This window comes from Diabrotica virgifera, chromosome 8 (assembly GCF_917563875.1).
Source record: "Diabrotica virgifera virgifera chromosome 8, PGI_DIABVI_V3a".
NCBI classification, from domain to species: Eukaryota; Metazoa; Arthropoda; class Insecta; order Coleoptera; family Chrysomelidae; genus Diabrotica; species Diabrotica virgifera.
This window is the reverse complement of record NC_065450.1, coordinates 153,528,552-153,543,861: the sequence shown is the minus strand read 5'-3', so window position 1 is coordinate 153,543,861 and position 15,310 is coordinate 153,528,552. Positions and strand designations below refer to the sequence as shown.

General features: G+C 30.3%; 1 protein-coding gene across 3 annotated transcripts in view; it reads left to right on the top strand.

Moving 5' to 3' along the window:
* The window catches only part of LOC114332298 (high affinity cAMP-specific and IBMX-insensitive 3',5'-cyclic phosphodiesterase 8), a 1,526,162-nt gene that overhangs the window by 889,758 nt on the left and 621,094 nt on the right, over window positions 1–15,310 (top strand). For all 3 annotated transcript variants that reach the window (XM_050658208.1, XM_050658210.1, XM_050658209.1), the window contains one exon: window positions 5,663–5,736. In XM_050658208.1, the coding sequence (XP_050514165.1) occupies window positions 5,663–5,736 (74 nt within the window). The remainder of the gene's footprint in view (window positions 1–5,662; window positions 5,737–15,310) is intronic.

Genomic DNA, 15,310 nt, shown 5'->3' with positions numbered 1-15,310 from the left:
GAGGAACATCTCCTATTCAATTATTGTCTGCGTGGCCAGGATCGTAGGTGTTACTATCGTACGCGGTCTATCGTTGCGTTTTTACTATAGCTTGAAGACTACCGAAGGATGTGAATAATTCTTATAATAAATCTTGTAATCCAATTTTGTAATAAATCAAAAAATCTTTATAACGTGAATAAAACGCGAAAGTTATTGAAGAAATTGATATGACAAAGTATTAAGTTGTTAAATCAAAATATTAATTATTTTTACTAATGCGTTCTATTCACTTTGTAAATATGGTTTTTTGGGTATATAGGTACACGTTCTATGGGTACGTCGGCTAATCACTATAATCTTCCCTCAGAAGGGTTTTAACACAATAATGAAAGTCAACTTTGTAAGAGAGATGTTTATTGCAAACATTACAATATACAATAAACAATACGCAAATTTAGTTTCTTTACTATTATGCAAATTACATCGTAATTATTTCCCAGGGTATGCGAAATCCTTCAGGTAGATCCATCCTCGAGGTATTAATTAGTCTTGAGTACTAGTCGGAATTAAAATACGTTTTAAACCTATATTTTTTAACCTATTTCGTGCTGATTTGATTTTTATAACAAAAATGTCAGAATATAAACGAGTTTTCCCATTTTCTACCGAAAAATATTACGCCATGCCATAAAGTTTAGTAATGTTAAGCGACAAGACAAGATATATGGTAAATAGCAGTACATAACTTAAAGATATTTTATAGCAATTTAATTCATCTAACATGTATAGCTTCATGGGCTTATCCTTGTCTCGGAAGGAATAACAGGAAATTTTCTACAAGGATTTGATAAATAATGTCAAAAAGATTTTATAAAATCGCCATTACGAGGAGAAACGCAAACGCCTTGTTTAAATATCTAATTTATTTCAGAAGCTACCCTACGTATGATTAAACTTTAAAAAATAATTTCCTGTTGAGGACATAAAAAACCTTGAAAAAAAAATTATTTGATACGGCGCATCCACCAAATAAGTAAAACAATATTTGGCATGTCGCTCACCTATAGTGGCACAACCGCAAAAATGAAGTTCTGAGATAATTGAGCACGAAGTTTCGTGACATCATAAAATACCATTCAAAATTACAATTTATGGATAAGAGGTTGACAGAAGAAACCAAATACTTGTCAATGAATGGTTACATATTACTTTTTTTTCCACTGTATGAATTTCGAGGACTTTGATATACATATGCCAGTATTGAATTCAAGTTTTATAGTGTTTTGGCAAAGATGGCCGGTCGTAAGTAGTGGCATAAAGGTTCATAAAATAAACGTTTTTATTTTTTAATTTGTTAATCATATTTTTATTCGAAATAAAGGTATACTATATGAACACAACAATATTTTTCTTACTAATAACTAAAAAAGAATTTTAAAATGATTATCAGTTATAGAAAAACTTTGTTTATAGAAACAAGAATAAAAACGTGTAATGTAAGTTGATGTAAAATTTACTTTGACTTTTATATTGAATAAGATACATTAGATATTCATACTTTCTGGAAATTGGAATTTTATTTTGATAGACCCTATTAATTTCAATGTCTTTAAAAGAGAATATTTTGTTAGGATTTACGGTTCGTATTTCTTTGAATAATTTGATCATTTTAAAATAAAAGTCATTAAAGGAAGTTTCATACAGAAAAATGCTATGATTATCCTTTTCGATTTCCAGTATTGAAACATCACTTAACAAAGACTTCTCCCTAAAGACCTAAAGTAGGTATCTAATATATAAAGTCGAAATGAAAAACACTTTGCACACCCTTAGTTTTGTACCTTGTTTAACAAAATAAAAGCATTGTTATTGGTTCTTCCACCACTCTTTGCTACATATCTTAACCTGTTCCATAAATACAATTTTAATGTTTAGCTGATTGGAAATGTCTCCCAAATCCCAGTATAACCTAAAAACGCTCGTCCCTATTCTTCTGTCCATATCCGGTACATGTTTGCCTACATTTTGTGATGTCACACGGATCTTTAACTGGTCTGGCTGGAACGTCTATCTTCCTGTTGTACATTCTACATTTGTTAAGATTGTCCAGAGTTTCAGGGGCCTTTAATTCTGTTTTGTATCCACTTCTTACATTCTTCTTCTTGTTACATTCTGAGTGAAATATAAGAAAAAGTAAACCTATACTGACACAACTTTATTCTTTCATTGCATAAAGTAAAGTATTTAAGTTAAAGTAAGTTCTATACCGACACAACCTGATATTTTGGTGACACAAAAAGTATGTTTTTGCCAAAAAATTCATTCCATACTAGCAATAGACTAAAAAACAAGATATTTTTATTGAAGGTTATAAAAATTAAAAGTGGCATAACATTAGTTTTATGAAAATATGCCGGTATTCCACGTAGAAGCAACACAAACACACCTAAAGTCAACGTCATATTAAATATGTGACGGTATAGTGCTGCCGCTCGAGCGAAATGGAGGGAAATATGCACGTGGTACAACTCTATCTAGGGGATTCTATGCAAGCTACCTTTATGCCGGTTTCTTTCAACTATAAAGTGAAATTTCGTGATTTTTTGCTAGTGGTTATCACAAAACACCATTTTCTGAAAACGTGCCACTATAGAACTCAGTGAGCGATGTGTAACTTTTAATAATAAAAAAGAAATATCCCAATATTCCAAGTTTGTGGAAAACAAAAACAATGATAACCAAAGCAAATTGCAGTGATATTGTTCTGAAGCTATTTCTTTGTGGCATTTATGTAATTTACTATTCTAATTGGGAGATAAGCCACAATTTAACTTAAAAAATGATTTTATTGACGTTTCGACTTCCACCTTCGACGTCATTATCAAAATACAAAATATTAATAAATTAAACAAAAATGTTGTTGCTTAGTAAAAAAATTCTTCTAGTAATTTTATTTAATCTGACTCATTCATATCGGCAATTTAGACATATATGTATTATACTTTTTAAAGTAGAAGACTTTAAAATAATACTGCCAATATTTATGAGTTGCATTCCTGGGACTACTTTATTGAAAGATAGTTCATTCGATTACATGAAACTCAACTTTAGCTCAAGAAGATCCGTCACAAAAAATCATAGCACGTGATCTGTCTTTAAAAAGACAACCACATGCAAAGGTGTCAGTAAAAATTTTTCTAAAACTAATCCTTACAATGAACAAGAAAGAACAACAAATTGTATTTATAAAATACCTTGTGAATGCGAATAATTTTATTTAGGTGAAACACTAAGACCATTAAACGTTAGAATAAGTGTGAACATCAGTCTTATATTAAAAATAGAGAATTTGATAGATCTCAAATATGCCAAAACGCATGTGAAAATGAACATAGAGTTCAGTGGAAAGATTCAAGTATAGTCCTGAAAGAAACGGAGATGTAATAGAAAAAGAAAAATCAAAGAAGCGGCTCTAAATATGCTAAATGAAACCAATTTTGTCGTAAATTCCTCGGTAGAATGCTGTAGGATGTGGTTACCCATACTAAAAGAGGAAGTCAGTAGAAAGAAAATACCACGATTAGTAAGTCAATAACATATCGAGGATAGTATATAATTTGTATTTTAGTATTAAACATAGTTTCAAAAGTTATGCATCACCCAGAATTTTCGCATTATTAATTATTAAAAAAAACTAATTTTATAAACATTTAATTTAAGCGAAAAGCAATGCTTATTTGTGACATAAATTTTTTTTTTATAATTGCTGACAGCAGTATAATGTATTTTAAATTAAATAATTTACATCCATTCTTCTTTTTTTGTCAAATTAAATAACCTTTCAAATGAGCTAGCACACGACCCCTATTCTTATAAAAAAATCATTGATTACGTCATCATGCCCAGATGGATGACGTCACTAGTATGACATATATGTCAAAATATCATAATATAAAAATAAATCTCGACCTGTTTCGGGATCTTTTCTTAAAATCACCAGTTTATGAAATAACGAATTTATTCCTTTCATTTGTACCATACTGTATTATTAATAATATAGATAGTCCTCAGATAGAGTAAACAAATGAGCGCTCCAAAATTGTGTGTTTTTCAATTATCGCAGTGTAACTCCGAAGATTGTAATTTTACACCAAAAACACTCAAATTAAAAATTCCACGTCATTTAATTATACATCAAGCTATTTTTATCCCGATTTACTTTGACGAAAATTTTCCTGGGAAAATCTGGCTTTTCCCAACAATATATTTTATTTTCAACTAAATTTTTAGATAAGTAATTATTTATCGATAATTAAATAACTCAGTGACATAAAAGCTTTTTTGGTATGTATTGTATTTCCAGAAGCCGGTGGAAATTAAACAAATAATTTAGCAACAATTAAATTGTTAATTAACAATTTGCGGTCGCAATAATAGTCATAATAATTAAGATACTTCAGAATAGCTATGATTTTCGTATAAAATGACGCTATACCTATCTAACGTACTTTACAGAACTGAAATTGTACAATTTGAGCGGACTCAGGAATGTTTTAAAGTTGTAATTAATTTTTATTTGGGTGTTTTTGGTAGAAAGTTAAAATCTTCGCAATCACTGAGCAATAATTGAAAAAACTAAATTCGGAGCGCTAATTGGTTTATAAAAAATAGCACATTATCTGTAGACTTTGCTTAACTATTTTATTAATACATAGAATTATAAGACTCGGCAGACAAGCAGTAAGACCAGCAATAAAATTGCTGTAAATAACTTTTTCCTGTTTTTTTCCTAATCTGCCCAGGGAAAAATGAATTTAAGGTTTTTTCGATATGTATCCACGTGCATTTGACTTGATATTGCTCATTGCGCATGTGCCATATTTGAAGACAAAACATCATCTCGGGATTCTATTAGTTAAAAAGCTGTATCGTAATGAAAATCTATATCATAATGATACAGATATTGAAATAATAATTGATTCATTAAAGTACGAGAATACAAAATTTTTTTTTTTTTAATTTTACACTTAAAATTTTTCTTGTATTTGAACTTAGATCTATTGTACTGTTAAATACAGGTATACTTATTTGCCTTGGGAGGACACAGCAAATCGTTTACACTTTTTTTTCAATTTAAAAGGAAGGGAGGAAGAATAAAAAGGAGCTATAAAGACTGTCATAATCATTGCTAATGGTAATATCTAGTAAATGAAAAGGTTAATGATATAGTATCTAACATGACAGACGAATTTAATATTCATGATCATGATCGTGTTTGTATATATTTGTTAACAAGTATAAGAAAAGTGGTGAACAAACAAATTGGTATTGTTAAATACAGGTATACGTATTTGCCTTGGGAGGGCACAGCAAATCGTTTACACTTCTTTTCAAATTAAAAGGAAGGGAGGAAGAATAAAAAGGAGTTATAAAGACTGTAATGATCATTGCTAATGGTAATATCTAGTCAATGAAAAAGTTTATGATATAGTATCTAACATGACAGACGAATATAATATTCATGATCATGATCGTGTTTGTATTTATTTATTAACAAGTATAAGAAAAGTGGTGAACAAATATGAAATGAGCCAATCTTACCTATATAAATAAATAGAACACATCAAGAAATATCGGTAACTACTAGATCCAATAAAAATTATGTTCAATTTTATTCCAGATACCACTAGAAGTGTTCTACATAGAAAGAGTTCTTTGGCGTTAACTCCCGAGGAAGAACCGTTAGACATACACGTAAGTATTATTAACCAAATCGCTGTCTGGTAATTTTGATATACAAGTTAAACGTCTCTGATTTTTATACCTTGATACCCATTTATTACTCACTATAAAGACATGAAAATTATTAGTTATTAATTATTACTTAGTAGAGCTCGGGAAATATGCACTTAAAAAACCCTAAAATATGCATGCAAATATGCACAAAAAACAGTTGAAATATGCACTAAAATATAGTTTTATGCATTTAATGCATATAAATAAAAAACGCAGCAATCTTTGTATCGAAAATATTTAATTTATTTTATGCTAAAGTCACAAAAATATTTATTGAAATTTCTATATCATTATATTCATGTATTATTTATATTCATCATCATCATTCTTTATTATATTGTTAATAAATTTAAAACTATATACATGACAATGTGTTATTACTAAATGTTTTTCTAAATTTTCTAGAGAAAAACTGTGCCGTATATTTGATAATAATTGTTTATACGCGGAAAAACTTTTTTTTATATTTCACCCCTGTTGAGCTGGCCCACAATTTTGTAGAGATTAAGATACAAATAGCGCTAAATTACGAGCTATTTATGAGATTTCGTGTACCGTAGATTAAAAATTTCGGGCTCGTTACACTGTGCAGAAATTAAAATTTTTTGTGGGGGCTGATGCAGCCCCCCTCCCACTACTTAAAAAGAGAGATATCGGATTGATCTTTGTGGCGGAATTACGAGCAATTTATGAGCTTTCGAAGTGATATAGTTTAGATTTTTGTGCTTATCTCCTTAACCCTCGAACAACACTTTAATTGATTCAACTCAAGAGAAAAATGTCGAGAAAAATAAAAATATATCGTATCGAGGATATAATTCATACAGCGTTTATAATCTAAGAATAAACTTTCAAAATAGGCGCATTTCGATTATTAAGTTACAACCTCTTCGCAAGAAAACCTCCCCATCTTCGCTCAAGAGAGAATTGTACTTAGAATTTAAAAAAATTATTATTTTGCGACTACATATCGTTTACTAATTTATGAGCTTGCAAAATATGTGCATTTCGATTATTGAATTGCAATTTCTTTTTTATAGGGCCGTCACTGAAGGTAAAAATCAACTATTAGCTTCGATTTCAGTCAACCTCCATCGATTTTCACGAAAATTGGTGAATTTTTAGAAGATACCTTAATAAACAAGAGTGAAATAGTACCAACTTGCGCTTTTACACTGGGGGTGGATGCCACCCTCTATTCAGGGGTGAAAATTACTTTATTAAAAATAACCACACAAATGATAGAGGGACAAATTTTAAGGAAAATTTGTTATATAAGGTTATTAAAATAAATCATTAATTTTTAAGGTATCAAAGATCAAATATTTTTATTTTTCATGAAAAATGCATGTTTGAAAGCGGATTTTCATAAATAACTCAAAATATGCACTTTTAATAATTGCATATGCACTTATAAAATTTATCCAAAATATGCAAATATGCACTTAATAGGCATTTTGCATATTTCCCGAGCTCTAGTTATTAGTATTATTATTTGGTTGCACAGAATGCTATGTATAGATTTTTTTATAATAACTTATTATTACTTTCTATCGCTAGCAATAGGACACAAAGAAAAAGTATACAGAGAGAGTCTGTAATTTGGAATAAATTCAATATCTCAAATAATAATGGCTTTTTTGAAAAATTCTCGGACCCGTCGATTATTGTTTCAAATTGTCCTTTTTGACATACCATAATAATGTGTACAGGATGTCCCAATTTAGAGATTTGACGTCATCGTTGATTTTCTTAATCGGCAACACTTTCATTTTGATAGCTATATTGATAGGGTGTGTAAAGTTATGCATAACTGCAAAATATCAAATTTTTATTCTATATCATTAACAAGATAATAAAAAATAACCAAGTTATGTCTGTAATTTGGAATAAATTCATTATTTCAAATACTAAATGTATTTTTGAAAAATGCTCAGACCCGTCGATTAGTATTTCAAATTATCATTTTTGACATACAATAATAATGTATACAAAGAGTTCCAATTTAGAGATATGACGTCATCGTTGATTTTCTTAAATAGCAACACTGTCATTTTGACAGCTATTTTAATAGGGTGTGTAAAGTTATACATAACTGCAAAATTTCAAATTTTTATTTCCTACCATTTACAAGATAATAGAAAATAACAAAGTTATGAAAAACAGGTAATCGAATAATAATTGAATTTAATTATTTCAATTAAGCAAATGCTCATAATGTTGCTCATTGACTACTTGACTATAATTAAGGGCAACATTATGAGCATTTGCTTAATTGAAATAATTCAATTATTATTTGATTACTTGTTTTTCATAACTTTGTTATTTTTTATTATCTTGTAAATGGTAGGGAATAAAAAATTTGAAATTTTGGAGATATGTATAATTTTACACACCCTATCAAAATAGCTATCAAAATAACAGTGTTTCCGTTTAAGAAAATCAATGATGACGTCATATTTCTAAATTGGGACACCCTGTATACATTATTATTGTATGTCAAAAATGACAATTTGAAATACTAATCGACGGGTCTAAGCATTTAAAAAAAACAATTAATATTTGAATTATTGAATTTATTCCAAATTACAGACATAACTTTGTTATTTTTTATTATCTTGTAAATGGTAGAAAATAAAAATCTTATATTTAGTAGTTATGTATAACTTAACACACCCTATCAACATGACAGTGTTGCCATTTAAGAAAATCAACGATGACGTCATATCTCTAAATTGGGACACCCTGTATACATTATTATTGTATGTCAAAGAGGACAATTTGAAATACTAATCGACGGGTCTGTGCATTTTTCAAAAAAACAATTAGTATTTGAGATATTGAATTTATTCCAAATTACAGACTCTCTCTGTAGAATAATGTTTTTGTACTTAGTATACATTTGTACTTTCCAGTTTTCTTTTCATTTCGACATGACGGTGTAAACCGTGGATTGCCTATTTTAGTTTATTACATTACACCGAATATAATAAGTTTAATTAGCACTTATTATGCCGCCATTGTTCTTCTGTAGCCCTTCACCACTGACATGCGGTATGCCATACCCAGCTAAAAATATAAACAAAAACAAAAATACATTTTGTTGTAAAACTTGTTTTATAACGGATTCCTAGAAAACCATCTGTGTACTTTCAAGTGGTGTGTAATTGTACCAGCTCCCAACTTCTGCAGGTTTAGTATGGTTAGGTCTTTGAACTACTTTGACCTAAAGTTTTCTTGCGGTATAACGTACTGCATGTCACTGTTTACATTTTTAAAATTAAAACCAGTCCATACAGTATTCTTTCGCTATTAATATTGTAGTAAGTTCATCCAGTTATTCTACTTTCAAGTGCTTTTAACATTATTGTACTATTTTTTAGTTACCAATGCTAGTTTTTTGTAATTCAGTTCTAAAGGATTTTGTAAGAACCTCCACCATTTTTTTAATTACATGCATGCGTAATAATTTTATTGAAAAAATAAAGTTCATATTATTTGGAGAAGTATTTTATTCTACAACAGTGTGGATAGTCCTGGGTACTAAGGTTTTCTCCATGACACTCAAACAGCCAGGGTACTGAAGAGTTTTTTCGACAGGTAATACCTATAATAGCTAAATTGTAAATATAATTGCGAAAAAAGGTCGGAATTGCAAAAAAAAATTATTTTCGCAATAACTGTTGTAAAAATTAGTGTACAGCTTTGAAATTTTTGTCAAATAAGGGTTCTTTGGTGCTTAATATGTGATAAAAATTTCAAAGCGATTCATTCAATTGTTTAAATTTTATTCAATTTGATTATCCCATAGAGCATTTTTTTGCAATAACGTAAGTCAGAAAAAAATGACGTTCGAACCATTCCACAGATGTCAAATGAAAGAGCATGAACTATATTTTCAACTTGGTTTAAAAAAAGTGAATAAAAAGGCATTTATTAGTAATAAAGAATTATGCAAAAGTATCGTAAATCTTTCCTTATAAACTTTTTATTTTGTTATATAAGAAATTATGATATAGATAATATTACTTGGTAGTTGTGCACTTAAAACAGGGTAAAAAAGTTATTTTTTTTTAAAGTTATTCAAAAAGCTTATAAAGAAAAATTGACGATACTTTTGCATAATTATTTATTACTAACAGATGCATTTTTTATTCACTTCTTTAAACTATGTTGAAAATGTAGCTCATGCTCTTTCGTTTCACACCTGTGGAATGGTTCTAAGGGCATTTTTTTCTGACTTATGTTATTGCAAAAAAACATGCTCTCTGGGATAAACAATTTGAATAAAATTTAAACAATTGAATGAATCGCTTTGAAATTTTTACCACATATTAAGCACTAAAGAACCCTCATTTGACAAAAATATCAAAGCTATACACTAATTTTTACAACAGTTATTGAGAAAATATTTTTTTTTCAATTCCGACTTTTTTCGGAATTATATTAACAATAAATGAGTATATCAAACTTTGTAATACGTCATTTTAAAGCTTTTTCCATAATCTCTAAGATACTTGTACTAGAACAATCATAAGTTTCACTGTTTTCCGTTGATTTAAAAAAAGGGGAAAATGCCATTTTTTTAGGAAAAACCCTAGCCCGAAAGAAATGGCTGAAGACAGGTAGAGAAGCAGATCTGGAAGAGTATAGGAGAAAAAGAAAGACTCAGACAAATGCTGTACAAATAAAAAAAATATATGGATTGATGAAGTTATAGAAGAGTTGGAAGTAAATAGCAAGAATAATGTAAAGCTTTACAAATATGTAAAATCACAAAACAAGAAGAAACCCACAGTTAAGATTGATGCCAACATATGAGAGAAATAATACGAAGAGTTATTTAAGGCGAGAGAAAGTTCTCTCGAATATACAAAAGAAACAGACCTTGATGATGAAATCGAAATCGAAAAGCCGTCATATGAGGACTTTTTACATGTGATAAGAAATCTAAAACAAAAGAGAGCAGCAGGCCCAGACGAAATCCCAAATGAGCTAATAAAACGAGGCGGAGAAAAACTACAATGGAAAATATACGACCTAATAATAAGGATTTGGGAGGAAGAAATTATGATCGAAGAATGGAAAACTGGATGGATATTTCCGATTCTTAAGAAAGGGGATACCACAAAATGTAACAACTATAGAGGAGTAACACTGTTAAACAGCTGCTACAAAATATTGACATCATTAATCAGACAAAAACTCTCAAAACACATTGAAACTAAAATAGGAGACTACCAGCACGGATTTAGGGAGGGAAGGTCAACAATAGACGCAGTTCACATAATCAAACAGTCAATTGAGAAATGTTACGAAAATGATATCGACTTACACATCCTTTTCATAGACTTCAAGCAAGCCTTTGACAGCTTAACAAGACCCGACCTAATAGAAGACATGAAAAACCTAGATATACCAATGAAACTTATAAAGCTTACGAAAATGACAATGAAAGGATCGACTGCAGCAATAATTACAGGTAACAAAATCACCAAATATATAGAAATAGCAAGTGGAGTACGACAAGGCGACTCTCTATCAACGTCCCTATTTAATGTCGCTATAGAAGGAACAATAATAGCTACAGAAATAAAAGGTACGATTATAGCAACGACGTCGCAACTGGTGGCGTATGCTGACGACATAGCATTAATTAGTAGAAACCCAAACAGTTTAAAGGAAGAATTTAAGAAGTTATGCAAAGAAGCATTCAAAAGAGGTTTAGAAATAAATAAAAACAAAACAAAATACTGAAATATCCTCAAGAAAAAACCCAGTTAATATGATAAGCTTAAATATCGGTGAATATGAATTTGAAAAGGTAGAACATTTTAAATATCTTGGAGTCTCAGTTAATGGAACTAATGATAGAAGTATCGAAATTAATGAAATAATCCAGGCAGGAAACAGAACCTACTGGAAATACAGTAACTTCCTCAAAGATAAGAAGCTTACTCAGAATGAAAAACTGAAAATCTACAAAGCAGCAATTAGACCAGTAATCACATATGGTGCTGAAGTAATGTGTCTGACACAGAAAGAGGAAGAAAGATTGAGGATCCTAGTTAGGAAAATAATTCGGAGGACAGCAGGACCACTAAACTTAAGTAATAATGAATTTAGAAAACTCATGAACCACGAAGTAAGAGAACTTCTGAAAGGAGAAGACATCGTCAGATTTATCAAGGCACAGAGACTCAGATGGATGGGGCATATAAAAAGGAGGAATCCAGAAGCCGTTATCAAGAAAATTGCCAAATGGAGACCTGTATCAGGCAGACCACGAGGAAGACCCAAAACTTGAGGGGTGGACCAAATAGTGGAGGACCTTAAGAAGATGGGAGTCAGAGAATGGGTAACCAGAAGCAAAGACAGGAACGAATGGAGGAAAATTGTAGAAGACGCCAAGTCACACAACTAATTGTAAAACGAAAATGTTAATGCGGATTGATTCACCGCGACAAACGAATCGGAAGAGCCCAAAGAGGGCGGCAATCACTCCGCTAGGAGTGTAGATGCCATGATGATGATGATATAGATAACATTACTTGGCAGTTGTGCACTTAAAACAGGGTAAAAAAGTTAATTTTTTTGGAAAAAGTTATTCAAAAAGTTTATAAAGAAAAATTGACGATACTTTTGCATAATTATTTATTACTAATAAATGCATTTTTTATTCACTTCTTTAAACTATGTTGAAAATGTAGCTCATGCTCTTTCATTTGACACCTGTGGAATGGTTCTAAGGTCATTTTTTTCTGACTTATGTTAATGCAAAATAAATGCTCTCTGGGACAAACAATTTGAATAAAATTTAAACAATTGAATGAATCGCTTTGAAATTTTTATCACATATTAAGCACCAAGGGACCCTCATTTGACAAAAATTTCAAAGCTGTACACTAATTTTTACAACAGATATTGAGAAAATATTTTTTTTGCAATTCCGACCTTTTTTCGAAATTATATTAACAATAAATGAGTATATCAAACTTTGTTATACGTCATTTTAAAGCTATTTCCATAATCTCGAAGATATTTGTACTAGCCCAATAAATGACCATTTTGGAGTGTAATTTCCAGGGGCAACTCCGACTTGCATGAAAATTTGGATTTAAGTTCTACTTACCCTCCACTTCAAAGTTGAATTTGTGCCGTTGGTTGCTTTTACTTGGGGGGTGACATTTACCCCTTCTCGGGGGGTGAAAAACGCGTGTTTAAAATAAGGCCGGAAATGAATAAATTGACTTATTTTAAGCACCTTCTGTTCTATAAAGTTTTTTACGTAAGTCAATACTTTTTGAGTTATTCGCGATTTAAAATGTTGATTTTTCGACAAAAAAACTACGTTTTCAGACAGTTTTTCCCAAATAACTCAAAAAGTAAATATTTTATCGAAAAAAATATTGTTATAAAAAGTGTAGCCTATAAAAAACGAAAAAAATGGTGTACCAGTAAAGTCTACAAATTGAGTAGAATCAAAGTTGTAGCTCATGAAAAATATGTTCTTATTCGTCTAATTCCAAATGGAATAATTCAACGCCAAATCACCGAAGAAAGAAGAGTTTTTCGGGAAAACCTTATTAACATTTTTAAAGTATCGAAAAAAGCTTATTATTTGTTTTTACAAAAGTTTACAGCATCAAAAATAAACGAGTTACACTGAAAAAAAAAGTTGGCCCCTTTTTTTGGTAAAAAAAATCGTGAAAACCTCCCGCTATTTAGCACCCTAAATGAAATTAATCGTTTGGCTTTACCATCTATTTTAACTGGTTGTGTATTGTTTATATGATCTGTAAGTTTGATTGGTTTGAAGTGCTTATTTTTGAAAACATTTAGTTTTATAGTAAAAAAAATTTCTAAAAATTTTTGAAAAATTTAATTTTTTCAAAATAGCTTAAAAGTATTAGTGATAACAAAAATCTTAAAGAGTAAAAAATGTAGGTTTTGCTATTATAAATATGCTAGTTTCATTTTGTTTCTCCGTAAGACAAAAATTGGTTAAGATATGGCGGTTCAAAATTTGCATACACTCGTGATTAGTGACGCATTCAAGCTTTCTCAATTATAACCCTTTCAAAAATAAACACTTTAAACCGGTGAAACTGACAGGTCATATAAAAAATATATAGGTAAGTAAATTGTTTGTAAAGCGGTAGCGATTAATTTCATTTGGGGAGCTAAACATGGCGAGATTTTCATGATTTTTTACAAAAAAAGAGGGCCAACTTTATTTTGAGCGTAACTCGCTTATTCTTAATGCTAAAACTTTTATTAACAATTAAAAAAAAGCTTTTTATAAACACTTTAAAAAAGTTTTAATGGGTTTTTCACGAAAAGTGCTTAATTTTTCGGTGGTTTCACGTTGAAATATTCGATTTGGAATTAGACGAATAAGAACGTATTTTTCATGAGCTACAACTTTGTTTTTATTTAATTGATAGACTTTACTGATACACTATTTCTTTGGGATCTTTATGAGCTACACTTTTGCTAAGGATATTTTTTTCGATAAAATATTTACTTTTTGAGTTATTTGCGAAAAACCGTCTGAAAACGTAGTTTTTTTGTCGAAAAATCAACATTTTCAATGGCAAATAACTCGAAAAGTATTGACTTACTTAAAAAACTCTATAGAACAAAAGTTGCTTAAAATCAGTCAATTTATCCATTTCCGGTCTTATCTTGAACCTATGTTTTTTCACCCCCGAGAAGGGGTGACTGTCACCCCCCAAGTAAAAGCAACCAACGGCAAAATTTCAACTTTGAAGTGGAGGGTAAGTAGAACCTAAATCCAAATTTTCATGCAATTCGGAGTTACCCCTGAAAATTACACGGTATCGCCGAATTTCCCGTTCATTTACTGGGCTAGAAAAATCATAAGTTTCACTGTTTTCCGTTGATTTGAAAAAAAAACGGGGAAATGCCATTTTTTGACAGTTAATTGTTTATAAATAAAAATGGCCGCCAGATCCTACGCAGGAAATAGTTATACTTTGGTCCTATATCTATTACCTGTCGAAAAAACGCTCCAGTGCCCTGGCTGTTGAAGTGTCACGAACAAGGTATATTTTTGTCTTATTACCCTGGCCTAGGAGAATTATTCCGTAGTTGATTTGAAAACAAATACAGTGATTAAGACAAGTTGATATTGAAAACAAACGAGAATAGGCAACGGTATGACATAGCGCATATCAGTGTCTACGTTCTGAAACATCTACGTCAGTAGTTTAGGGGTATACGTACAAGATTAAAAACACTACTAAACGCTGTAAAAATGAGTAACGCAGACAATATTTTAGTTACAAAAGAGCTGATTTGAATATTACGTGGCGCAAAAAAAATATAGTTTTATTCTCTATTTAGTGCCTGCAATAATTGTCTTGCATCCTCGAGTCTGTTGTGGAAATCGTCCTCGATGCTTCCTCTATTATTTATTACTGTTCTCAGGTATTTGTATACCTATGTTTGTTTACTGCGGTGTATCATCACTTTGATTTGGTCATCCATATTTTTTTCCTTGTCTTTT